The 27,983-nt window shown below is 35.1% G+C and overlaps 1 protein-coding gene across 3 annotated transcripts in view; it reads right to left on the bottom strand.

Annotated features, from left to right (window-relative positions):
* Window positions 1-27,983, bottom strand: part of CNTN5 (contactin 5) — a gene marked incomplete at both ends in the record, with an annotated part of 849,213 nt that overhangs the window by 141,890 nt on the left and 679,340 nt on the right. For all 3 annotated transcript variants that reach the window (XM_081239350.1, XM_081239349.1, XM_081239348.1), the window contains one exon: window positions 16,561-16,681. In XM_081239350.1, coding sequence (XP_081095476.1) covers window positions 16,561-16,681 — 121 coding nt within the window. The remainder of the gene's footprint in view (window positions 1-16,560; window positions 16,682-27,983) is intronic.

Consider the following 27,983-nt stretch of genomic DNA (forward strand, 5'->3'; position numbering starts at 1 on the left):
GGACTCTCAACCACTACACCACCAGAGAAACCCCTGAAGAGTTTTTAAATCATAAATGGATGTTGTATTTTATTAAAAGCTTTTTCTGTGTAAGCATACTTTTATATATACTGGGAAACCAAAAAAAAAAAAAGGTGTGATTCTTCTTATCATGATATCTACTTTATTTTGGTGGTTTGGAACAAAACCCACAGTATCTCCGAGGTATGCCTGTACTCCATGTTTCCAAAATCTAGCATAAGTCATTTTTTGCTATTTGCAATTAACTTTACATATTTAGATTAACATTTCCTGTGAGAATGAGTGTGTGTGTGTATGTTGCAAGGAATAGGGTGGAGTGAAAGGTGAGTCATTAAAAAAATGCTGAGGTATTTAAAGAGATGGGAACATCATACTTTATATAATAGTTTAGTGATTGAAGCCATAGGAAACTTCTGAAAATCTTTTCCCACCACAGCATTCCAAATTATTTTTCCTCCCATTTCACTGGATTTGTTTTTCTGCTTGTTGACACGTTATATGACATGATAATATTTTTAGTATTAAATGCCTATAATTATTATTTACTCACTTACTACTCCATATATTGAACATTCTTCCTTATTTATGTGATTTTTTTAAATGTAATTACTGTCTTTGGGGAAAAGGATTGCATATTCATTCATTCATACATTTAATAATTTGCTCAACAATATTGAGGAAATATATACTGTGTGCTAGACTCTGGGCATTAGGCAGTAAACAAGATAAAAAAGATACTTGCCCTTATACGTTTTACTTTGTAGGGAGGAGAAGCAGTCAATGAACAAATGAATGAGATAATTTTAGATAGTAATAAATGTAATGAAGAAAATAAAGTGGGGTAAAAATTGGGTTGAGGAGATGCAGGATACATTAGACAGGGAGTTGAGAAATAAATGATGAGAAGGAGCTAGTTAGCCACATAAATATTATGGACAAGAGTTTTTGAGTCAGAGATGTCAATTAAAAAAAAAATCCTAAGTGTTATGAGTTTGGCATATTTGTGGATCAAATAATTTTTGTGTGGTTTAAGCAAAGTGAAGGAAGACGTTAGAGCAGGGTGATAATGTTGGAAAGGTCAGTAGGTGCCAGATAATAAAGGAATTTGAAGATAATGGTAATGAATTTAGATTTTATTCTGAGTGTGATGTAAAGTCATTGGATAACATATGAGAAAAGTCAAAATAAAGAAGCCATTGAAAACGGTGGAGCAAAAGTGAAATGGAAGACTTCAGAAGATGTAGAAAGATTTGGAGGGAAAATCTATTTAAATTATTAAAAATGTATGAATATTTTTCTTTGCAATAAAGTTTTGATAACAAATGTAAATTGTGATGACTCAGTAAATCACTTTTCCAATGTTGTTTTATTATACTGTTGCTGCTTAATAGAAGTTGTCAATGTAGTTTCAATGATAGTGGTCATCGGATGATCTGAGGATGCTTTCCATATATACCTTTTGCAATCTTACTGAGAGTATAATGATTTTTCTACTTCCATTGTAAGCAAAACCAAAAATTATACCACCTCTTCCTCATATCAGTTTAATAAAATTAGAATTTCATGACATTTATCCTGTTTAGTATAATTTGTGAACATGTGGTTGTCATTGGAATTTTGACGCCTTGTGAGTTTTAAGCTAAAATGACTCATGCCATTTTTGGTTGAAGAACTTAATTACTAATGTGAGACTCTACACATCACTACGTTTAAAATGTTTATTTAAATAATTCTTGTGTTCATTTTTAGAAAAATACAAACACTCCTTGGTCAGTTATTACAAACTTCAAGTTAAAAGTAAATTAACCAACAATTTCAGGTAGTTAGGCAGGCATAAATATTTAATGTAGTTTTACATGAGTTGAAGTTGTACACACTGTATATATTCCAATATATAAGTGTTACTCTCCATCCATTGAAGGTGATCTTTCTGAAATGGAAAATAGACATTTGAGGATCTATTGTGCAAACTGGCAAGAATAATTAAAAATAATCAACTTGTTTATTTAAAACCTCAATCTACCCAGACACTATCTTGAAATTAATTTAGTAAGCTAGTATTACATAAATTCTAAAAACAGATGAGTTGAAGAAATCCTGTAGGAAAATAGCATATGGAGTGCTAAAATATGCAAGGTACCACGCTTCTGCAAAGCTTTCTATAAATCCAATATTGGTTTATTGTGTATGACTCATTACAACTCTGCAATGCAAATTGAGACCAAGAAAATTATGTATGCCTATATGGACTTTTAAATTCGTTCAGTCTCACTATTCTTTTATGAATAATTTATAGATATCCCTGTGACATATTTTCTCAAATATACCATGAAGTAAACTTGGAATTATTATTTCCAAAGACACATTAGGCCATACATTTATAAAGCCATTCTTTTTAAGACAGGAGCACCCTTGGCAATAATGTGGACTAAACTGTAAGTAGTAGACTTTCTTTAATATGTTTTTTTCTGAAGTATAAGTTTTCACTTGCTCTCATTCACCAGGGATTGGTTTCTGGATCCCTTCAGATACTAAAATTTGGGAATGCTTAAGTCTCCTGTATAAAAAGGCATAGTATTTGCATATAATCTACACAATCCTCCTGTATACTTTAAATCATCTCTGGATTAATTATAACACCTAATAAATGTAAATGCTATGTAAATAATTGCAAATATAATATAAATGTTATATAAATAATTGCCTGCACAATAAATTCAAGTTTTGCTTTTTAGGAACTTTCTAAAATTTTTTTTCCCCTGAATATTTTTGATCCACTATTGGTTGAATCTGCAGATGCAGACTCCACAGATATGGAGAGTTGACTGTATTTAGATTTTCTTTCATGATTTTCCTTGATACCAACATGTTCTGCAAGATATCTATTTGAGACTAGGGACATGTTTCACAGTCATGGAAGTGAGCAAAAGTTGACAAACATGTATCTGGGGTCATTAATTTCATATTTTAACTAACTGAGCAAATCAATAGTCCCCTTAGGGCTTAGAAAAGAATAAGTATTACTTCCTAAGTGCTTGACTTATTGGGCAATGGCTGAGATATAATGGAGAAAGAACTGTCTTAGTGGTTTCTTGATGGATACTTGCTTATACTCTGAGGATTTTTGCTCTACAACTGTAAGAAGACATTTATTATTATGTAATGTACCATTAGAACTAGGCACAGATTGAAAAAGACTGCTGTCATATGGTGACAGTGAACTTGGTACAATCCTTGTGCCACCAACTAACTCATTTGGATAAATGGAGACACTGGGCTTTTGCAGAAAAACTTAAATAGAGCAGTCCTGGAGGCTGGATAATTTGTAACAGATGTTCCATATAATGGATGGTTTACAGGGAGAGTGTTTATAATGCAGACAATCTCATTCAGGGCATGATTGATGCTTCTTATTAGCTTAACTTAACATTCTGTGAGCTGAGATTATGAGACAAATATGTGAGGTCTGATTTACTGATACATACAGATCAGGTGATAAAATGTCTTTGAAAGAGTGATTAAGTATTTCAAATAAAGTTTACTATAACAGTTCTACTTCTTGAGTTGACACAAAAGAAATAATTATATGAACCAATAACCACCTGAACTTGTTTTATGCCATAATTTTCTGTGATCAATATACACTAAAATTAAACAAATCAGAATGCTGACAAATGAGAAAGCTGACAGTTTGGTATAGATGATTAACTTATGTGATTTAGGAAAAAATCCCTTTGTTTGAACTTTTGTACTTTTGACCTAGAATGTTTTAAAATGTTTAAAATCTAAGACGTAATTCCAGAGGAACTTGAAAGCCATTCATACCATTTGTATTCAATTTTTTAACAAATCTATGTATTTATTTCACAAGTACTTCCAAGTTTTTTAGTGTCCTTTGTGGTGTTTATAAAGGCTTTCTACTCTTTATTTTAAGTTTTGCATTACTTCATTGTCAACTAAACTAAAGGCATGTTAAAGTCTCATGTAAGCATTCATAGAATGCATATTTATGTTTTAAAAATATTGAACACAGTGATTTAAATCAATTTTACATCATATATTTGGGGCTCATTTCATGTGTTATCAAGCTGGTGACATTTAGATAGGCAGATAATGATGATTGTCACTGATAGGAAAGCAGTACTCTTAGGATTATGATGTCTCTATTGTAGCCTCATCTACACACCTTTTCTAGAATGAAATATAATTTGTGTATTTAACTTCTTTTTTACTCAGTCTTATCCTATTGGTGACTTTGTGTAACCGTACTTCAAGCCCTTCAATATTTATTTCACATATGGGAAATTCTCTTGTACACTAAGATAGCTATTGCAAGTTGTTCAAGGATGGAGGCCCTCAAAACAGAATCTTCAATGCAAATAAGTACACATTAATATAAGCAACACACTTCTGGAAAGTGAGGCAAGGTTTCATTGACTCAGTTAACTGAATATACTGAGATGGTCTTAGTCGTATTTCACAGTTTATACTAATGACAGTAAACCTGCAGGGAAAACAATTATGCCAAGCTTATCAACATGCTGATTTGGCCCTGAGGAAGGAGAGGCAGCCAAAATGCTCCCACTCCCCGTTTGAATGTATTATCAAATTATAATTGAAAAAGATGAACATTTCAGTCAATAATGAATAATAATTCATTATCTATAATAATGGATAATCAGATAGGATTGCCTGTTGGATAAATGTGGACCATTCTCTTGCTTATAGGTACCACGAAGAACAATAATTCATTTTCTTAATCTTAATGATTAGGGAAACAGAAATTCTTCTAGTTAAGAATATCAACAACAATAACTAGAATTTACTGAGAAGCATTCTACCATTTGAAATCTCATTTCATTTTCCTATTAAATCTGCAAATTAGGTATTATATCCCCATTTCACAATTGAAGAATCCAAAAGAGGTAAAAATGACTTGCTATGGTCATACAGCTAGTGTCACAGTGAGATTCAGATCCTGGCCTGGGTCATTTTTATGATGCTACGTTGTATGGGCTGGGTAACCTGGCTTCTATCACAGCCACTGTAAACCACTTGAGTCATTTTTAAATTGGACTATTGAGATTCAGCTAACATTTACTGAGCACCAGCTATAAAGTAGTCCAGTGCTAAGTGTACCAGTTGCCCAAAGATCTTGCTTTTCCAAATGCAGCACATGTAGAGCAGATCTTTCCACACTACTTTTTGCACATTTTGAATGTATGTAGTTTTATTTTCTCACAGCAATAATTAACCTTGCAGCTGTCACTTTTATATCTCAGCTTTTCAATACTTGCCCATGTTGACTCTTGCAGAAGTAATTCTCTATTTTAATGTTTTAATTCTCCATTTTAACTGTTTTTTTAAATAAAACTAGGAACTGTTTTCTTTTCCTTTCCTTCTCAGTTTTTATATACCACAGCAATGATATGCAAATTTCCAAAGGTGAAATTTACTGATATACTCAGTCAATAACTTAGAGACCCATGTGCTCATGACTGCCAACCTTTACACATAATGTATCAAATTAGATTTTCTCCATACATATTAAACAACATATTTTACACACCTTAGTTTTAAAAAATACAAAAGGGAGACATGTATTTGAAAGATGTTTACCAGAACGAGTGACTTTTTTTTTTCTTGGCATTAACAGACATCATCTGGTGTTCAGTTTTTTCCCTACTCTTTCACCTCACTTGCTCTAACTCATTACAGAGCTAACTGCCTTTGTAATTCCAAATTAAGGAGTAGTGAAATGGAGACATTACCTTGCCAGGTGTTTGGGAGGACAAAATCCAATATGCAGTAAAAGTTTCTTCCAATCGAAGTTAGCCCTCTGTTCAATCTGCATGGATTTTGTGTTGATTAATGAAGAATCATTCAGAGTCCAGGCTACATGTTGTATTGTGTTACATAAAATCAATAAAATAATTAGGAATTGAGTATTGATATAGGTGGAAATAAAACAAGATTTTGGGATAGAAACTAAAGTGATCTTACCAATTTTCTATTGTCTTCCTTGGAGATGTGATCAGTCATTGGGTTGATATTTGGCAGAACTTTTGCTTGGAACTTGGGTTCCACATTTGGGTTATCAAAAAAGGGCCATACAGGACAGAAATAAAGATGCAGACATAGAGAACTGACTTGAGGACACGGGGAGGGGGAAGGGTAATCTGGGACGAAGTGAGAGAGTGGCATGGACATATATATACTACCAATACCAAATGTAAAGTAGATAGCTAGTAGGAAGCAGCTGCATAGCACAGGGAGATCAGCTTGGTGCTTTGTGGCCACCTAGAGGGAAGGGATAGGGAGGGAGGGAGGGAGACGCAAGAGGGAGGAGATATGGGGATATATGTATATGTATAGCTGATTTACTTTGTTAAAAAGCAAAAACTAACACACCATTGTAAAGCAATTATAGTCAAATAAAAATATAAAAAAAATAGGGCCCTGTAGTATATATATACCCTACAGAACTATGTATTCATGGTTTCACATGAAAGCAAATTACTACCCAATACTCTAAAGACATGCTAAAACAATATAGGTAACAGTCATAGAAAACAATATATTCAGGAAAATAAAAAAGTCAGGTTTTAGAAAGGACTGGTGGTGGGTTTAGGCTGTGTCTATATGAAGTATATAAAAAGTATGTAAGATGATATTTCCAAACAATTCAAACAAACAAATGAACAGACAGATAAAACGTACTTCCAATATTTTACCTAAGTAATATTGGTGACTTTAAGGTCACTTTTTTGAACATCAAAGACAATTTTTTTGTTTTGTTTTGTGTTGTTTAGTTTTCATGACTCTTGGCACAGTTCACCCATAAGTAGATGAGAAACAATGAACATCAAAGCTTTGAAAGAATAGCAGCAGCGATTGTATGGAAGGCTAGGCACTTTTTAAAGCAACTGGCAGTTTTTTCCTTCCCTCATAATTGGAGCAATTGGAAGAAAGTTTAAAATAAGAGAATGAGGACAGATCATGCAGAAAGAGGTCTATTATTTATTTATGCTTAATATTCTTGAGGGTATTTTTTCCAGAAGTGATTTTCTTTCTATCGAAACCTAGAGTGTTTGAATAAGAAGCCCCACAAGATGTCCTGAGATAATAGTTATTAGAGTTTGATATTTTATATAATTGGCAAGACGTAGGGGTCAGAAGAAGTTCAGACTTGTCAGTAGGGTTAGAGGTCATCTAGGCCAAGGTATAAGATAGAGAGGGGTGATCAATGATGCTGAATCTTCTGGTCATGTGGTCTAAGATTAGGTACTTTAGAGGATTAGAGAATGTGAGGCCTATCCTTAGAGGCAGATGAGAGTGGAAACGTGTTGTATTCCCAACTGATATAGAGTAACTTCTGTTCTCTTTTTGGCTTAGCAAATAACTACATGTCCTTTAATCCTGCCCATATATCATACCCTTGATAAAAATTCTGTGACTTCTAGGCAGAGCTTCTTACTCCATTCCCTTATTTCTCACATGACTCTTTTCTTTTTGTCTTTTTCTCTTTCTTTCTTTTCTTATTTCTTTCTCTTTCTTTCCTCCCCTTTCCTTCCTTCCTTCCTTTCTTCTTTCCCTCCTTCCTCCTTTCCAACCTTCTTTCTTCATTTCCTCCCTTCTTTCCTCTCGTCCCTGCCTTTCCCTTCGCCTTCATTTCTTCCTAACTTCCTTCCACAAATATTTATTAATACTTCTCAAGACCTATAATGTGTCAGAAACTAAGTATGATCAAGGGATATAGTGATGAATAACACTGAAATAATCTGGCAATTTTTGGTGGAAGGCCCTGTAGTAATTTAAAGTGCTTGCTTTGAAGTCAGTCTCCCTGGACTCTGCTCACTATTCTTCCACTTATTAAGATGACATTTGACAAGTCCTAAACCTCTCTGATCCTTAGTTTTCTTATCTGCATATTGGAACTAAAAATAGTATCCATCTTATTTTGTTTTATAGGACATTCTAAATGTATTGAGGGAAATAATTCATAGAGAGCCTTTAGCACAGTGCCTGTATATAGGAAAAACTTAACAAATGTTTGCTGTTTTTATTATTATTAATGGAGCTTATGATCAGAAAGCAAAATGTGCTGTTTATATATCTGTAATAGTACTCCTTGTATTATATTGTAAAGTGTTCCTTCATGTTGGAGACATCAGTTGTTCATGGTTAGCTGGTTCTTAACACAGTGCCTGCCACATAATATGTGCTCTATAAACGTTTGATGAATAAGTATTGAATGAATGAGTGAAGGGTGAGCAGGGTTAAACTTAAGCAACCTGCCCAAAGTCACACAACTAGTAAGACCTTGTGGGGATGTGAAACCATCTGCCTGACTTCAAAGCCCATGCTTTCCTTAAGATGCTGCACTGCCTTTCATATATTATCACTTGCCTCTCTCCACCTACTGTGATTTGGTTATTAAACTCATCATTCCATTGAATTTGCCCTGGCCAAAGTCATCAATGTATTTTAAATTGCTCAAACCAATGGTATCTATTTGTTCTCTATTTACTTGCATTTGACACTGTTGCCTATTTTCTCCTTCCTGAAATTCCCTTTTCTTGTCCCTAAGACTTGGTTTCTTTGACTTTCCTCTTGGTTGCTCTGTGTCTGTCAGCTACTTCCCAATCTTCTTTGTAGCTTTCTCCTTGTCTTCAACATAAGTGTTTCTGAAGCTTCTATCCTGAGCTTCTTCCTCTTCTCATTCTTCACATGCTGTCTCTGCAATTTCATTTTCATATGATCATGCTCAAATCTACATCTCAACTCACGCATTTTCTCTCCTGAGATCCATAGCCACAAATCTATTTGCTTACTGGGTATTTCTCTCTGGAGAGCCTTATTTTAAATGCTCTTGCTTTACCCCCAATTCACTTATCTACTTATCTTCCAGATTATATGAAAAGCATGATCATTCTTCAATAGGATGGCCACATAATATATCAACTAAACCAGGACAATTTTGAGAGAAGGGACTTCACTAATAATTACGCTGGCACTCCAAGTATAACTTGGAACTGTCTTGGTCTAACCAGAATGTGTCTTCCCTCCCACTGACCATTCAGTTATGCATAACCACTGGCATTCGTTCTTGCCTCCTGTTTCTCATTTTCCATAGCCAGTGAGCCACAAAGATCTGTAGCTTCTGTCTCCCTCCTATCTTTTGAACATGTGCTTTCCTTTCCATCTCAATTACCATTGCCTTTTTTCATACGCTTCTTATTTCTTGTCAGGATTTTTGCTGTGGTCTCCCATTTGGTGTCACGCTCCTCTAAAACATCTTCTACGTTTGTCAGAATGATACTTTTAAAGTGCATATCAAATCATGTGCCTTTCCTGCTTTGGCCCTTTGATGGATATCCATAACCTGTGGCATAAAAGTTATGTTCTTTCCCAGGGCATCAGAAAGCATGTATACCCAATCCCATCTCACCATTTCTCCCTCTTGCACACTAGAACTGTCCTGACATATAGTAGGTACTAAATAAACAATGAATGAAATCAACGTTTAAGACATAACCCCACACACCAAGAACTTATTTCAACAAGTTTACATAAATGTGAAGTAATACTGAATGTCATATTTATATTAGGACAGATATGTAAGAAAAACAGGTTATGTCTGTGGAACAAAATACATAGTGAAATGTACATACAATTTGTGATGCAAAAATATATATGATGTAAAATCCAGTTGATTAGATTTTTCTTAAAATGGAAAAGTGAAATCAGTGTACTTGTTTCAAAATCGCAAAATGCTCCCTAGAAAGTCTAAGTCAATTGATGGAAATATCAGTGTCTAAAAGAGAACTTGACTTCCAGTAGGCACTCAATATTCACTGAGTGGTTAAATACAAGAAATTTAGTCTCCATCAATTGGTTGTCTGTATGCAATGACAATTCATTTGTGCATTTTATATATAACTGTTTCAATCATTTAGTCATTTGAGTCAAGTCACTTAACTCAACTACAACTTCAGTGAACCAAACTAAATGTGGTGCAGAAAATCCAAATGATTGACAAAAATGTTACTTTTTAGTCAGTTATTAAATAGTTCCACAGATTAGAAAACAACCATATGAAAAATACAAGAGAAAAGAAACTAAACTGCTATTCAGTGCCTAAAAGAAATGTTACACGTGTCAATCAAACTAGCTAATGTAGAAAATGTCTAAGCTAGAAAAGCAAGAGATTGATATAAGTTATTTAAAAAGTCTTACCCAATACTAGTGATAGTAGTGAACTAAAATTTCCACAATGATACAGGATATTCCAATAAGACATTGCATGAATGAGATTAGATTTTCTTCTAGGCAAGGGCATTTTATAACTCCATTTTAAAGATTTTTTACATATTGGAAAAGGAAATATATTAACTGAATAATTTCAATTCTACTGTAAAACATAAATGATTTGCAGTTTTGTTTACTATTAATATTAATTACATTAAAATTACACTGAAGACATTTGTTATTGTCCTTTTGAGCCTCAAATACCAGCATATCGTCAAACCCAGCTTTGCTTTTTGTGATTTATGGCTCTTTTTCTTTTTCACTGGAGACTCTTTTGAGTCCAAGACATTACTCTACCAAAGGCTTGTGCAATCTCCAAGCCTGTCATTTCTTATTAGATCAATGGTGGAAAAGAAAAACTGTGCAAACTCTATCTTCTAAAAGATAATTGTGTTAAACACATGCATTTTAAAGCTTGAAATTTTCAGAAGTGATCAGATGCTAAAGATAGACATTTATATCAATGGTTCATAAGGGTAGTGCTTTGAGAGATATAAAGATAGAGCACATTAATACTGCTCAATTCTCAAATCTAAATGTATTAGGAATATGTTCAAGATTTTCACTGAACTTGAGTTTCCCTTTGTATGTGGAAAAGTGATAGTATGTACTTGCATCTTTCCAAGGGTAAAAGGCAGAACATTCTCAAATTTTCCTCTCTCACTGGTGAGAATCACTGAAAATTATAGCTTGGAGAAAATTTGAAGAGTATTTAATCAAAGGTTCCAAATTGGTTTCCATTCAATGGTAACTGGTATCTTTAGTTTTTTTTTTAATTATTTGAAAAATAAAACAAAACAAAGCAGATAACAGTTCACAACTAGCTAAAATGTAAAGTCTCTTTTGCTCTTGGCTGCAGTTAAATCACCTACTTTGTTAACAGTGGCTACCTCACAATAAAAGATTTTGGTGAAAATTAAAATAGAAATATGAATTAATGATTACTTCAACATGATAAACAAAATCTTTCAAAACGTGACTCTCAAGGCAGAATAATAAAAAATGATCTTTTGTGTAAAAAGCTGGTGAAACTTCTGAGGAGTGTTTAATATGTTAATCTTATAGATGAGAAAACAGAGTGAGACAACTTTGTTATAACTGATCTCCCTCTTTGCTAAAATCCTTTTTTTTTTCTGTAGATTTATACATAATTTAATAGCTCTGCCAGGCTGGCTTCATGGTTGTGTTACTTGTGCAGTCACACAAGGTCCTTTCCTTAGAAGGTCCCTATATTTGGATTAATGTTCTGCTGTCACTGTCTTGAAATTCTTATCAAGTTTGAACAGGGGGCTCTGCATTTTCATTTGACACTGGGCCCAACAATTTATGAATCCAGTGCTATAGCTATGCCTATGTCTTTATTTCATTATTTCCCCTAAAGGATGTAGGTTATCCAGGGAGATTTCTTCTCTGTTGTTTCTCAACCCATTCCCAAAGATGCCTCTCATACTACTGGACAAGTGGACATAGAGCCACACAGAGGGCTGAGACCTTGGCATCTTCATCTTTCTATTCCAAGTGCCCAGCTCAGGGCTTGATACAGAGCAGGTGCTGGATGAATGGGTGAGTGAATAAATGAATAGCAAAGTATCAGCAAATACCTGTTGACTTATTTAATTGACAGAACAGTCAAACTTTTAATAGTTTCAGGTTTGTGGGGCTTCCCTGGTGGCACAGTGGTTAAGAATCTGCCTGCCAATGCAGGGGATGCAGGTTCAAGCCCAGGTCCAGGAAGATCCCACATGCCGAGGAGCAACTAAGCCCCTGTGTCACAACTACCGAGCCTGCTCTCTAGATCCCATGCTCTGCAACAAAAGAAGCCACCGTGATAAGAAGCCAGCACACAGCAAAGAAGAGTAGCCCATGCTCTCTGAAACTAGACAAAGCCCGCGAGCAGCAACAAAGACCCAGTTCAGCCAAAAATAAAATAAATAAAAAGTAAATAAATTTATTAAAAAAATAATTTCAGGTTTGCAATAAAAATTGACTAGGTGGATTAGGAGAGACTAAAGGTAAAATATTCAAAGAAAAAATTTATTGGAAAGAATAAATAGAATTGAACTGATAAAAAGTTTAAAGCAAGTAAGACTAAAATACAGTTTGAACTCCAGGTTAAATCAGAAGTGATGTGTGGAAAGAGGTATGAATAGTTAAAAGCAGTTAGATCTTTCTCAACAAGTTGTGTTCTAATGTGGATTCTTTCTTCTCAAATTTGTTTTAATACACATCAGATTCATCTTGTAAATTGTAATTCAGGAAATAAAATTAGTTGCCCAAGTTTGGGGAAAGGAGGGTATATAGGTTGTGTGTTCAGAAGGAACCAAGAGATTATTGATTCTTCTTTGACTATCCCAAGAGTTTCTTGATCTACAGTTTTGCATTAATAAACAGAGTAGTATGAATACAAATTTGCATGAACAAGTGGATTTTTTATTGTTTCCTCTGCCTCTAGGCAGAATTGACAGAGTTCAGGCTCTGGTTCCCATTTAGATTAGCTAAACACATTTTATTCTTTAAATGATGATAATTTCTTACCCTTATATTCTCTTTGGGAAACATACTCCTTACATTCAGTTTTGTAAAATAAAATAAAATAACAAAAATCCGACACTCCTTTCTCTGGAGTGTTTTATGTTGTGTTTGATCACTTATCTCTCATATTGCTTGGGAGTATCGGTTCTTTACAAATGATGTATCCCCCTCAGTGAGGTTATCTCTTAATGGTCTGTCTCCTTTACCTTGGATAATATAATACAGGTTTATCCATCTTTAAAGAGGTTCCCTATAACATTGTCTAGACTTTCTTTCTTGTTGCTATATCACACATGAATAAGTGACTTAAATTGTGCACAGATGTCCAGGTGTGGCTTTAATTTCTTTTTATATTCCAGAAAAATAACTTATTTTAACATATTCATTACTTCTATTATGGTTCTACAAATTATGCATGGTGATGTTATGAGGCTGGTTCACTGAATATTAAATATGTGAGAGCAAGCAATTTTATGCTTCAGATGATTATTTACGGAAAAATTCAATTTTTGGAGGATGATAATAATGGTAGGATAGATGTGAATAATAGCACTGACATTCACAAACAAAATAAAGCAAAAGTGGAAACAAGCATTTGGGGTAAGGATAGCTTTAAAGCAGTGAGTGGGAAGAGTAGCAGGGAACATCACTAGTCAGGGACTCTCAGATTCTAAACAGGCAATGATGAGGTCTTAGGACCACACACCTGAGCTCCAATTTAGTGTGCTTATGGGGCCAGGTGAAGAATTGTAGGATTTTGTGAGATGCCCAAAAGAATTTCATAGACTCTCTCTAATGGGAAAGGAGATGATCTCCTAAACTGATCTAGGAGAATATAGATTTGTAGTCCCCTAAATCTCCACTGAAATAGAATTACAGAGTTACAAAAACATATTCCTTGCCACCTAAGAATGTTCCTCATTCTCAAGATTGAGCAAAGTGAACTGCTGAGGCAATCCAATGAAGGTATTCTATAAGAAGTATGGTGAAATTGTCTTTACTCTACCCATTTTTATGACACACTTGAATAAGTGTGCTTTAAGGATTCTGCTGCTGGAATTGTAGCCATCATTAGAAAAACTTCATCTAGAACTCTCAGCTTTGGTCCTGTGGCCTGTACTATTAGAATGTCCCAAGTTTACAAACCAACGAATGGAGGAGTGGGAGAAAGAAGAATGCAGGGTAAAACTATTTTGAGTTTCATTTCACAAGCCAACCATAAAAACAGCAATATTCATGAATCCCAGTTCCTTCAATTACCAGGAACCATTAACTTACAAAACATAATTGTAAAAATAAAAAGAAGAACCAGAACTTTAGTTCAGTTTTTTTTTGTTGTTGTTGTTGTTGTTGTTGTTGTTTTGCAGTACTTGGGCCACTCACTGTTGTGGCCTCTCCCGTTGTGGAGCACAGGCTCCAGACTCGCAGGCTCACCAGCCACGGCTCACGGGCCCAGCCTCTCCGTGGCATGTGGGATTCTCCCGGACCGGAACACGAATTCGTGTCCCCTGCATCGACAGGCGGACTCTCAACTACTGCGCCACCAAGGAAGCCCTAGTTCAGTTTTTAAATCTGCCTAAAACCAACCAGGCAGAAGAGGCAAGCTATTTTTATTAATTTTAGAAAAATGATACAAATATATAATAGAAAATTGGTGATGAAGCAACTCACTTCAAAGGAAAGATTGAGCTGCATGTTACATGAATATTCAGACAATAGTAACCTGTTTGAAATTGCCATTGAGTATAATTCCAAATTTCTGCATTTTATCATCTCCTAGGCATAAATCCAAAGGCTAAAGGAGCAGAACAAAAAAAGGCCAAGCCTGAATTATATTCTAAAGCCTGTTGAATTTAATTTTACTTACAAAGCAGAATGTTATTTTGCCACTTAAATATGCCCCTCACGGCCCTGTAAAAATACCTGGTTTCTTGTTATCAACCTCTAAATTGTGTTATTCATTTAGAAAGCTCCAGTTTTAGGAGCATCATTCTAAATTACTAGGCAAGTGCTACACAATAAATACACACAATCTAAAACAAACTGTAGCGAGAGAAGAAAGCAATTTTCTGTAAATTTGACTGCAGTGTGGTGTTTGCTGTTCCACAAGCCTTGTAACTTTTAAAGGCATAAAGGAAAATTTTTAGCTAAATGAAATATCATGAAAGGATGAGCACTTTAAAAACTTGATGTTTTATAAGAGAGTAATACAGATACACATTCTTGTTATAAATTTGGAGAAGAGTTCAAATAACCTTCTGAACAGAACCATCATGTACAAAATTGAACAAGCTGACACTCACCCAGATACACACTTGCTTCAAAACAACATTTTACTTGAACCAGTGGTGGATGTACTACCCAAAATCAATAAACCTTGGATGACACATACAACTAAAACAAAGAGATGATGAAGCTTACATAGACTTTATATTTCCTGCTCAAGATTTTTATAATATTAATGAATTCTTAAAAAATTATGATTGGAAAACACTCCAAGTGGATAAGACAAGTTAATCTAAGATATAAGTTTTTGCTATAGATTGTGAAAGTTTTCTTTGCAGAGATCATGCAAGGGGTCTTAGCATGCAGTATTCACACCAGTCAAAATGTGATTGTTTAAGATTAAAAAGGGAGAGGTGAGATTCTGGTAATGTTCTAGTTCTCTTAAATGGTAATTTCATGGTGTAATAGTGTAAAGTAATTTCATCACTTTGTGATTTTTTTCTTTGTGTTGTATACCTGTACATCTATGATTTTAAATTTTTTCTGCAGGTATATTGTTGCTCCATAAAAAAGCTAAAAGGAAAGAAAGAAAGAAGGAAAAAAGAAAAGGGAAAGAGAGCAGAAAGAAAGGAAGGAAGAAGAGAAAGAAAGAGAGAGAGAAAGGAAGGAAGGAAAGAAGGAAGGGAGAAGGAAAGAAAGAAAGAAAGAGAAAGAAAGAAATGAAAGAAAGAAAGAAAGAAAGAAAGAAAGAAAGAAAGAAAGAAAGAAAGAAAGAAAGAAAGAAAAAAAAGAAAAAAAAAGAAAATATTACATGCTAAGAGCTGCATTTCCCATACTGGGGAATAATGTGCTAAAAGAATTAGTGCTGTAGTCATTTACTTAATTCAAATAAGATGTAGCTTTATAGGGTCGCAGAATCTGGTGGCCTGGTTCATGGTTGGAAACCACTTAACTGTCATTTCTGCACAGAAAGACCGTTGACATTTCCAGACTTAAAAAATCCATGTCAACAGTCGCAAATGCCACCATATTAGACATACAGTTTTCCTGTTTCAGGAAGTAGAATTTAGAAGTTCGTGGAGGAAAAAAAGTGCCTGGGGGTTCCACTAGCTTTGCATTTGAAAAACACATACATAGAAGAAAAAAACGTTGTCTCTGTAGTGTCAAAGTGTCTTTGTGACTCAACTGTTGAAAATTTCTGTTTGGCATTAAGTTGGGTAAACACCTAGTAACCACTTAGTACTAAAGGTGTTTTGGACCTGAAGTTGGCTCTGTAGGTTTTGTCTGTTTCTAAGGAGCAAGTTTCCATGTAATCTTTTCAAAGGCAAAAGGTTAAGCAAAAATGACATATATTGTAAAATAGGAAGTAAAAGGCACAGTACTGATGTGTTCAAAGCCCATGCATTTAAATTCCTTTGTATGATAATTTATGGTGATCATGTCTTCAGACTGCACTATTAGCATACTCACCCCTAACAAGAAGTTCTGCCTCATCTGACACACTGTCTGCTGTGGTCTGTACCCTGCAGCCATATCTCCCAGCATGCATCAGAAGGATGTTCCTGATCATTAAATCTGCAGAGGATGCTTGCTGAAAGAGGGATGAAGTGCCAGTTTAAAATGTTGAAAATCTGCCTAGTTCAAGGTGGTTTAAGGGGAACTTTGCATATTCAGTCAAAGGGCCTATTTTTGGCCTTACAATTTATATGACAACAATTCAGAAATCAAACATGCCCTACTTTAAGGAACACATGGAAGCTATGCTTTCAACATTTGCTAATAACGAGTTTGAACATTTAATATTGCATATAATAAGTTAGCAGCTACAATATTTACAAATATTTAAATATGCACAAACAAATTCATATCTTTAAAAGTACAGGAAAAATAATCAGTGAGCAAAAATTGTTGCTTTGCTATTCAGAGACAGGATTATTTTTGTGGCAAGAAAGCAGTATTGAAAGGAATAACAACACATGGAAATTAATTATGAGGCAACAGTAGTCAAAAGATTATCTTGTGTGGCTTTATTGAATGGTTCCTTTCGTAAGTACACTGTGGGCAACAGAATTAAGTAGTGTTTAGATGCAAGAGTGCTGGTCCCAAAGCCATGTGTTCTCACTTCACAGAGATGTATTCCTTCCATAACCACCAACATCAGGAGTAGGGTCAGCCTGAATCTCTGTTAATCAATTCAATTACAGAGCACAAAGGCGCCTCAAAACACCTGATCCTTGTTGGAAGCACGATGATTAGAACACAGTTGAAGAACAACTGCAGTTAAGGAGATCAATAAGTATCAGGGAGATTATCTTTTAGATGTATCAGTTCATGGGATCTGTGCTGATCCTACACTTTAGTATGACGGGTACAGCCTTTCATTACTTAATCTTGTTTTTCATTTTCTTTAACAGGAAATATAGATTTCCATTTTCATGACTGTGTAAAGAGCTGGTATTTACAACAACGCATGAGGTATTCTTTTCAGAGAATGACATAGTTAAACTCCAATATGCTCTTCAGTTTCCATGTTGCAATCAAAAACAATTCACTGGAATGAGAGTACATGCATGCAGCATGAAATGACATCTTCAAAGAACTCAACACTCCTCTCCAGTGGTAGTTGGGCACGTGAAAGAATGTTTAATGCAAGTTATGGAGAAGCACCCCAGATTAGAGATCTTTAACTAGTTGATGGAATGGGTGAATTATCTTAAAAAATGATGCATTTGTCCTTATAGGGCAGTGGCCTGATGAGTATTTAAGACTTTAGTTGTTCACCTTTATTTTGAAATAAACTAATGGACTATATAAAAATCATGAAAGTGAGAGGAATTTCTGGAAATCTGTTGGATTCTTTTTTTTTTTCTTAACATTCATAAAAGGGTGAGAAGTCATTGGAAATTTTTACCTCTCAAATAATGTGTGTTTCTTTAAATAAATCAATTAACTGTATACTATGTTTTAGCCATTTCTTTCTGGTATTTCATTTCTGGTTTGTTTGTTATTTTTCCTTCCCATTAGTCTTATGATAGGAACTTCTAAGGGTATTGACGTTTTCTCTCATGAAATAATTGTTAAGACATGGTCTAGTTCAGTCATTTACAAGGGAATGCTTCTTGGTAAGAATGCATTAAAATGTTATAACAATAATTTCAAGGAATGTGATATTTGTCCAATGAATATCCTCCACTGCTAATTTCCTTAGATAAAATTGTTACTCAAATTTCATTTTCTCATCTGTACTAGACTAAGTGCTCACTTCTTTCAAACCTGAAAAGGAAATTACGCTTAAAAAAACCTTTGATTTCACTTTGGGAAACAAAAGCAAACTGTAAACATGATGGCATGGCTCAGTTTCAAATCTACATAATATAATACTGCCTAAATGAGATTAAATATACTTACCAATTTATATAGTATGGATCCATCTTAGATGTGAAGGTCTCCTTTTACCCATGGATTTCTAAGATTCTCTCCTAGTAGGGTACTCTGTTAAATTATTCAAGAATCAATGTGCACACCATGGGCCTAGAATAGGGCCTATGTTTAATGGAAAAGCCAAGGAGGTGCCCAGAAAATAAGAGAGGACTTTATTATTTCCAGAAGTAACACTTCTGAAAGACTGTAGTCTTAGTTACTGGAGATTTTTGTTTGTCTTGTTGTTTTTTTACTTGCTTGTTTTCCAGTTTCACAAACTGAGTGGTGGTAGTTTAACAACAGAAAAAGTAATGATTGTAAGTCATTCTTCAGGCTCATGTTTTTGACAAAATTATCTCATAAAATCACATTCTCATGATTAAATAATTGATTGCCTTGTTTTCCAGATCTTTTTCTTCCCAAATAATTGACTTCTTTTTGTCCTGGACAAAAGTCTTAAAACTTTTGTCCTTTTTGTTGAATTGTAGTGAAAGAAAACTTAATGGGATTAAGAAGAGACTTCCTTGAAAATCACATAAAAGTCCAAGGAATTCAGAAGGGTAAAACATAGGTTATCTTTTCTATGCTGTCCTTTCCTTCGTTCCTGCAATTAACAGCATGCAATGCTCTAGCAACTGGCTGAAGCTCCATCACCATCATCAGGAATAAAAGCCTACAGCCTATTGTATATCTGTTAATGACAAGACTATTGGAGGAGTTGAGATTGTCTCATTTGGGGCCCATTCCTCCTCTTTTGGATTATATCTGCATTATATTTTTACAATTCTAAACAGGGAAGATTAAAAGTAAAATGAATGAATTGTGAACACTAAATCTAAATTACCCTTTCAGGAGATTTACTGATCTTTCTAGAGAAGTAATGAGAAGAATTCATGTGGGAGCCCATTACACTTAATCTCAGCCCACAGTGTGCAGTTCCTGAGAGAGAACTTCCACAATTTAGTGCAGTTTTAATGAAATGGTTACTTACAGCAGATGTTTGCTTTCTTCAGCTTAAACCTCATTTTCACTTTTTCTCTCTTAGGAGTTACTCTCTCTTTTCTTGTTTTCTTTGACACTTGTTTGATACTGTCTTTTCTTTGCTGCTTTCTTTGGCTTTATGAACAAATTGCATTATGTGTTGCTTCAAAAGAACTTTCCCACAACCAGTGCTTAACACAACACTCCAAGCGTTGTGCATCTAGCATACTGCATGCCACATAGAGGGAGTTCAATAACTATCTGTTGAATGGATGAATAAATGAGGGCTCTTTAAGAAAGAGGCTGTCTGTTCACTCTCTGTGGGAGTGGCAACACTGCTAAGTCATTTATATTTCTTGGTCACATATGCTCATTAGAGCGGTTGCTAGATTACTGTAACTTTTATTTATGACTTGGAAATAATAGAGGAAATGTCATCCTTCCACTCAAGTCCAGTTCTTTATTGGCTTTCACTTGGACTAAGAGTCCTGCTCATCCAACATAAGACTGCCAGTTAAGACTTCCTAAAAATGGAAGCATATTTAACTTTGCTGTTCAAAGTGCCTGTTAACTCTTGCTGCCTTGAGGATAAAGTCCAATTTCCTTGTTTCAGCAGAGGTCTCCTCAGAGCATGATTCCACAACCTATGCTGAATTCTGTGCTTCTATGACATTAACCTCACATTTCTTCCTACACCGAATACTTCCCATAATTCTGCCTGTTCTGTTACTGATGCTCATTCTCCCTTCTTTGCCTGGAAAGACACTTTTAGACACAGCTCAAATGCCTCCTCTTTGGTTAAGCCTTTCTTCATTAGTTCTGCCACTGTTTAGTTTTGCTTCATTAGCACTCTGCTCATGTCTCTGAACTAGCACTTGACATTCTTGGAAGTCACGCCTAAGGTCCTCTGGGCATTCCCAGAGCTAAGCTGGGCACTAGGGCAGCCGATTGCTGTTGGGTGAGCTAATGAATGCATGGATGGCTTGCTTCCTTCCTTCTTCATGACTGACAGTACCTCCTCCCCTCCCTCTTTTTTCTCTTAAAGAACTAAGGAAGGGAAATAAGAAAGACTATGGAGGAAGACAGCAGAAAAGAGTGCTGAAAGAGTACATACAGGTTTTGGAATGACACAGAATTGTGTGAACCCCTGCTCTGCCACTTATTAAATTTTGAACTTGGGAAAATTACTCTATTCGTCAGAGATTCTCTCACAGCTTCAATGTGATAATGCAAGTAAAGCCCATAGCAGTGTGTCTGGCACACAGTAAGTGTTTGATAAATGTTATCTGTCAAAGGGCACTATACTTGCATTCTTAGCCAAGAGGAATATTTCCTTAATTGATATTCACTCCTTCAACAAACTGGATATTAGTGTTTTCCATAGCTATAGTAAGTTTTCTGGTAAGTGCCTAGTTTTATTTTAGATGTGTGTTATCCCCCTCTCATGGAATACTACTGCACTCAAATTAAGAAGACCTGAATTCTAGACTTAGTTCAGTGCCTTCCTAGCCCTGAGACTCTGGGCAAGGCATTTTACTGGTATAATAATAGCTACTCTGTCTCTCTCTTGAGTACTGAGGGAAACTGAATGAAACAATGTTCATACATGAACTCTTAGGAAATGCTTCAGAAAGGTAATGTACTTGTAAAGCATTTTTTCAGCAGGATTAGCAGAATGCTGTACACATAGTAAGCACTCTGAGAAGGTTTGGGGAATGAATTGTCTAAACAACAAGATAACTTGACTGTTCTCATAAAAAGTGAATTCATGCCGAATGGCTTACTCAGAAACCTGCTAGGTATAGCAGTTTTTGTGTCCTTATTTAGGGTTTACATAACTTTCTCAATGGGCTCATATAGGGCACTTCCAGCATCCCCAGTCCCCACCAAAGAGACACATAAACCATTCCTCTCTATAAAGCAACGTAGTACAGCATGCAAATTCTATGAGATGCAATTAAAAAAATCTTCTAACATAAAAAGCTGGGTATTAGCTATGAGACATGGATTAGTAGATATGATTAATGTTACTGACATAAAATCTTGGATAGTTAAAATACTTTCTTGCTAACAATATTTCTTTTTCCCAGAGAATAATTTGCTTAAAATAGTCTACCATGATAAGAAAATGATATACATATACATTATTCTTCCTTTTACAATTGTTTTTTTCTTAGACATTTATATAATGAGATTTACATTCATGATGACCTGGGTTTAATATATTTTTTAAGAAAGTCACTGTTATTAACTCAAATACTTAAATAATTGGATATATTATCTGAAATAGAAATTTAAGTTTCTTCCAGTGATGAAAATACTAGACAAAATGCTATTTGACAGACATTTATGTCTATCATGATGAAATATTAAATGCATCCAACAATGAATTGAAGATTAAAATTAGGTAAAAATGGCTCTATCATGCCATTACTGGGACCTTGGTATTTACTTCAAGCACATATTCTAAGAATGTATTGTTAAGTATTAAGACAAATGCAGAAAGAGTTTTTCTTAGGGACATAGATTAAAGAGGAAAAACTAGTTGATGACTCATTGATGAACTCAGGATGGCTAGGTATCCAAACTGGATCGTTTAGTATTATAAACACAAAATCACAAATTTATGGGATCAGTCCACTACCTTGGTTAAAATGAAGTTTAGGACTTATGAAGCAACTCAAAGCAAGAAATCACAATTAAATTTTAGTATAATGAATTAAATTTTATAGATGATGATATTGAATATATGAAGAATACTGAGTGGATGAAAAAATGCTGTGTATATCACATTAGTGTTCCTCTTTTCCCAAGTTGGCATACAGGATTAGTGGGTGTGATATTTAACTTGTCAGTGGATGCCAGACTTAGGTGGCATGTTTGTGCCCTGATTCTTGAAAGATGTCTCTTATCTGGTCATATGTACATTGACTCTCCTTTCCCTAGTGGCAAGGTAAATGGGTATTCCTTTATCTAAGATTAACATAAACGGCCAAGGCAAAAGGACTCCATTATAGATGGAATATTTGTGTCCCCTCAGATTCATATACAGTAAGTCCCCTATGTACAAATGAGTTCCATTTTGAGAGTACATTCGTTAGTCTGATTTGCTCGTAAGTTCAACAAAGTTAGCCTAAGTATCCAACTAACACAACTGGCTATATAGTATTGTACTGTAATAGGTTTATAATACTTTTCACACAAATAATACATAAAAAACAAACACAAAAAATAAAGAAAACATTTTTAATATTACAGTACTGTAGTACCTTGAAAAGTACAGTAGTACAGTGCAACAGTGGGCATATAGTGGTTGGCATAGAGTGAACAGGCAAGAAATAAAGATACTGTACTACTGCACTCTATACAGTACTGTACAGTAAAGTACACAAAAACACAGTCACTTGTAGAGGATGCACACACATGACAATGTATGCCAGACACAAGAACTGACTTATGTGATTGTACATGTGAACACATGTCCACATCTTTAAAAGTTTACAACTTGAAGGTTATATGTAGGGGACTTACTCTATTGAAACCTAAACCCCGATGTGATGGTATACGAAGGTGGATGTTTTGGAAGTAATTAGAGTATGATCATGGGTGAAGCCCTCATGAATAGTATTAGTGCCTTTATAAAAGAGACCTCAGAGAGCTCTCTCACCCCTTCGGCTGTGTGAGGACGCAGTGAAAAGATGACCATCTGTCAGTCAGGAGGCTGGCTCTCACCAAACACCAAACCTGCCAGTGCCTTGAACTTGGACCTCTCAGCCTCCAAAGCTCTGAGAAATAAATTTCTGCTGTGTATAGCCACCCAGACTATAGTGTTCTGTTACTGTAGCCTCAATGGAATAATATAGGCCCTAAGTATGTATACTGTCATTTCTATATTAATCTAGTGCTTCTAAACTAAAAGAGGCATGAAATAGATAAGGTCACACAATTTATCAGTCTTATGCTTCTTGAATTTACTATTAACTACATCCTACCTGTTGCCAAAGTTTGTCTTAAATGATTACTGAGAATATTTGACTCATAGTTCTTTTATTGTTTATGCAATTATCACTAATCTTTCAGTAGATATTTATTACTATGTGCTATGCTAAGCTTTGGATATACAGATATAGATTCTGCACTTAAGGAATGCTTAGTCTAATCCAGGTTTGATGGGAAAAAATACAGGATGAGAATATGGAGTAGCTTCCCTTACATCTGTATCTAGGCTTGGAAGAGATGTAAAGGAGACAGATGGATGTGTTATCTGATGGCACAATACTCAGACCAGGTCCAGAGAGAAATGTTTTCTCCTCCATGTGCTTCATATAGTTTTAGCAATCATTCTGTGAGAATTGACTCTTAAATTTAGATTTTTAATAGTAGCTTTCAAACCAGCTCTTTATATCCTCTATGTTATGCCCTCTCTTTGTCTCACCTTTACCCATATGACATGGCATTGCTAGGTTAATACTTTTTTAAAACTGATTTTATTTACAATCTCAAACATCTTCATTGGCTATCTTCACTATTGCCTACAGGATGGTCTAACTTCTTACTCAGCATTTGAGGCTGGGCACAACCTATCATCTTGTCTCTCACTTCTAGTGGAAAACATACTCTGCAACTTTATTCAAGTTGTTCCCCAATGAACTGCCAATGTCTCCGAATTCCGTGTCACACATCAAAGCCTTGTTCAAGTCTTATGTCTTTCAGAAAGGCTTAACTGACCATGAGGACTGGCTACATCATTTCTGGGTCTCAGTGCAAATTGAAAATATGAATCCCTGTGTCCAAAAATTATTCAGAATTTCAAAAGACTGACAGCCAAGCTTTACACCAAGTACAAGATCCTTCTAAGTGTTGGGTGCTGGGTGACCAGCAGACCCATGAAGTTGGTCCCACCGAACCCTCCAGTCCACACTGATCTCCTAGAACATGTATGCACATTCTAGGCAATGGTGCTCTTTGGAATAAATATTAAAGGAAAAATGCATCTCTTTATAAATTATAAAACACCTATCCTTTCCTACTTTAATGTCTTTACCTTCTCTTTTATTCTTCATTGACTTGTGATCTTTGTTCTCAATGCATTTTAGCATGAAAGAATAAGAATAGTTAGATTATATCTTCTTAAGCCTTGTGTTAAAAAACAGTGATTAACTTTATATTTTATACTGAATATTTGTTGTGAGCCTATCCAGACATTAGCATATTTATGCATTATTCCATCCAAATATTCTTTTTACTTTTTTCTTACATCTCCAGTACAAGCACAAAGCTCACTGATACACCTCTGTCGGTTTCAATCTGTTTGGTATGTTGGTGACAAACAAGGAGACAGCATCTTATGCTTCGAAGAATGGAAATGGGGACTCCATCTAAACTTTACAGTCCTAGAGCTGGAAGGGCCCATGGAGAGACTCTCATCCTCACTTTGAAGTTGGCAGTGTTTTAAGTGCCATGGCAGATCAGTTTTCTTTAAGAGAATTCTAGGCAAGAGTGGTACTTAAATTCACATCATTAATATTATGAGAAAATCATTCTTAGTGTTTCTATGACATATCAAATTTTTCATGGAATCTCTTGAGTAATAATATTTTATAATCTGAATAACACCTGGTCCATAGGTTGGCTCAATGAGGCAACACTGGTAGAGGTAAGAAGGTGTTAACAATCATGGCAGTAATCAATGTTTTTCCCTAAGAGTGAATTATACCATTGTCTAGGAATAGAATAATCTCACTGTCTTTCACTGTTTATGCTTTTTAAATTATCTCCATTGATGTTACATAAAGATGATACAACTAGTTAGAAAAACATTTTGTTCCTCCATGTATTAGCTTGTGCTTTGTAAACAGCTAGTAATGACCTGACCACCAGGAAAGCTCTAGAATAATAACATTTTACAATAGCTATACATTTATTTTATGAGAGCTCATAGCATATGCACAGTTAAAGTTGTCCATTCATTCATGTAACAATTATTTGTTAGAGTGTCTGAATTGTCTAAACAGGAAACTGAAAACACTTGGCACTTTTGAAGTTATGCCCTTGTCCTTTGCTCATAGAACATATGCCTGAGATTTGACCCAACCTATGGATTCTTCTCAACACAGTGTTTCAGTTGACTGGAGTTGGTACAAGAGGTGAAATCTGTCATATCTGATCTGCACATGTTACAAGATAAGAGATAAATTGTGCCTTTGAGAAACTCACAATGCAATGTGGGAGGTAAACAGTTAGCTCTAATGCAATGTGATGTGTTAAAATAAATAATAGGACAAAAATATCATTGCAGAAAAAAATAATTTTAATGTGCAAAGAAAAATAATAAATCATCTGGTTCAACCAATTCCTATAGCAGTTGAGAAGACCAGGGGCTAAAGAGTGTAGGTGACTTGTTCAAGGGCAAGTTAAGCATGGAGGTTGAAGTAGAGCATTGGGCACTTGACTCTTAGTCAAGTGTTCTTTCCACTCTACTATTGTGCTTATGAAACCAATCCTTGTTCTACTTAAACTTGCAGGTAATTTGATTAACTTGTACAAGTTGAAGCACAGTTTGGCAAGCGTACCAAAATAAAATGGTTTCAGTATATGGTAACAACCACAAAAATATTATTAGAAATTAACTCTCCAAATAAACCATAGAATGATCTGAGAGCTCATGTTTTTAAGACTGCTCTTTATCAGCCATATCCAATCATGAAATGTTGCATCTTCCCTTGAAATGCCAGAATCACTTTTATGATAATACACATGACCCATTAGCTTCATTTACCCATGCCGTCATTCAAATTTTCTGTGACTTTTAATCCAGCATTGAGAGAATTTTCTGTGTGTGACTCACAACTGATATGTGTTCTTTTAGCCATGTGTAGTTTGTAGTGACACAGCTTTAGCTCTCATCTCACCCATCAGTTAGGGCCAGTATTGATCTGATATTGTTATAAAATCTCAAAGTCTTAGGAATGTAGTAGACCACTCTGTGTTTCATTGATTTTGCATAGAACTATACGAATGTGTCTGGAATGAGGCCAGTTTGTTTGTGTGCCTCTATTTTACTTAGGACTCTTAGATGCCAGCAATTTATCACCCTGGGTCCCTGGAATCATGAGGGAAGAACAGAGACTAATGCTGAGTCTAGAAGACTCATTTGGTTACCCTGGCTGAAGGCTCAGCCACTGTGGAACAGATTCAAGCTGTTCTCAGTGTTACCTACCTGATTTCATGAGCCACAAAATTGTAAGCAGAGCCAAATGGTTGTCATTTTCCAACACTAAGTTTTGGAGTGGCTTGTGGTACAGCAGTAAAAAATCATAAAATAATTAGGTACCTGGAAGTGGGGTGCTGACATAACTAAAGTCCAAACATGTGGCACTGGCTTTGGGGTTCTAGTACAGAGACTTGGAAGGATCTCAATGAAACTACTGGTAAGGGCTTGAGGAACAGTGAGGAAACTTCCTGGAGAGTGGAGAAAAGGAGATGAGCTGAAAGAGAGAAATGCTCATTTCTCAAGCAGAATATAGAAGAAATCTAAAGGAGCTGAGGCTCCAGATGGAAAACAGAAAGACACTTCAGCTTTAGTCGTTCCAAGTGGTAACAGACTAGTAAAGTAAGAAATGGCCTTGGAAAACATCAAATCCAGGATGCTACCAAATAAAACATATTCCCAGGGTAAAGGTCCCAAGTTGTGGTTAAGAGATACTTTATTTGCACTGGAATATTACAGGCGTTTTTCCAGAGGAACAAAACCCTCTGTCCAAGATAGGGAAGAATTCAAAGAAACTGTTAATGGGGGCTGAGAAAGCATTGAGAAGATCATAATTGGAGGATGGAGGAAAAGGTAACTGAGTTATGAATTGGCAGAAAAATTAGCAAAACCCTTGGCAGGCAAAGGTTATGTGGAAGATGAGCTCAGCATATGTCTCATAGAGGTCTCTTTATAATATGAAAGAATATGGTTTGTTATGGAACAAGTGTTTTGACAGATGTTTTAAAAGAAATAAAAATGACTATGAATGGTGGAGAAACTTTTATACCTAATTTTTTGGCAAAAATGTAATGTTCCACATGGAATAATTAATTTTATATAAGAATTTCTAAAAATGTATTTTCCAGTTAAATATTGGGCTGTTTCAAGTTTATCCTAAAACTTCAGGTTTTTTTCTCATTTTATTTGCAATATTAGTAAATATTTTAACAAGTGTAATCTTCACGAAGTAGATGTATTATTTCAGCTATGGGCTTTATGACCAAATACTAAGTATTCTTTTGCCAAGCCTAATTTGATAGTTGCTAATGCTTAGGAACAAGTTTCTGAGTCAAAAAGTATCCCACTGCAAAAGAAGGAAATTTGGGTCACAGCATCCATTTAAGCACTGTCATTCACAGTCATGAAGATTCTCATCAACATCAAAAATACCTAGAATTTAGGGAATTCAAACACATCAATGTCAGACAAGACTAACTATTCAAACGACTGCTTAGATTGT

The sequence above is a fragment of the Mesoplodon bidens genome (genome assembly GCF_964165515.1).
Source record: "Mesoplodon bidens genome assembly, chromosome: 7".
In the NCBI taxonomy this organism is placed as follows: Eukaryota; Metazoa; Chordata; class Mammalia; order Artiodactyla; family Ziphiidae; genus Mesoplodon; species Mesoplodon bidens.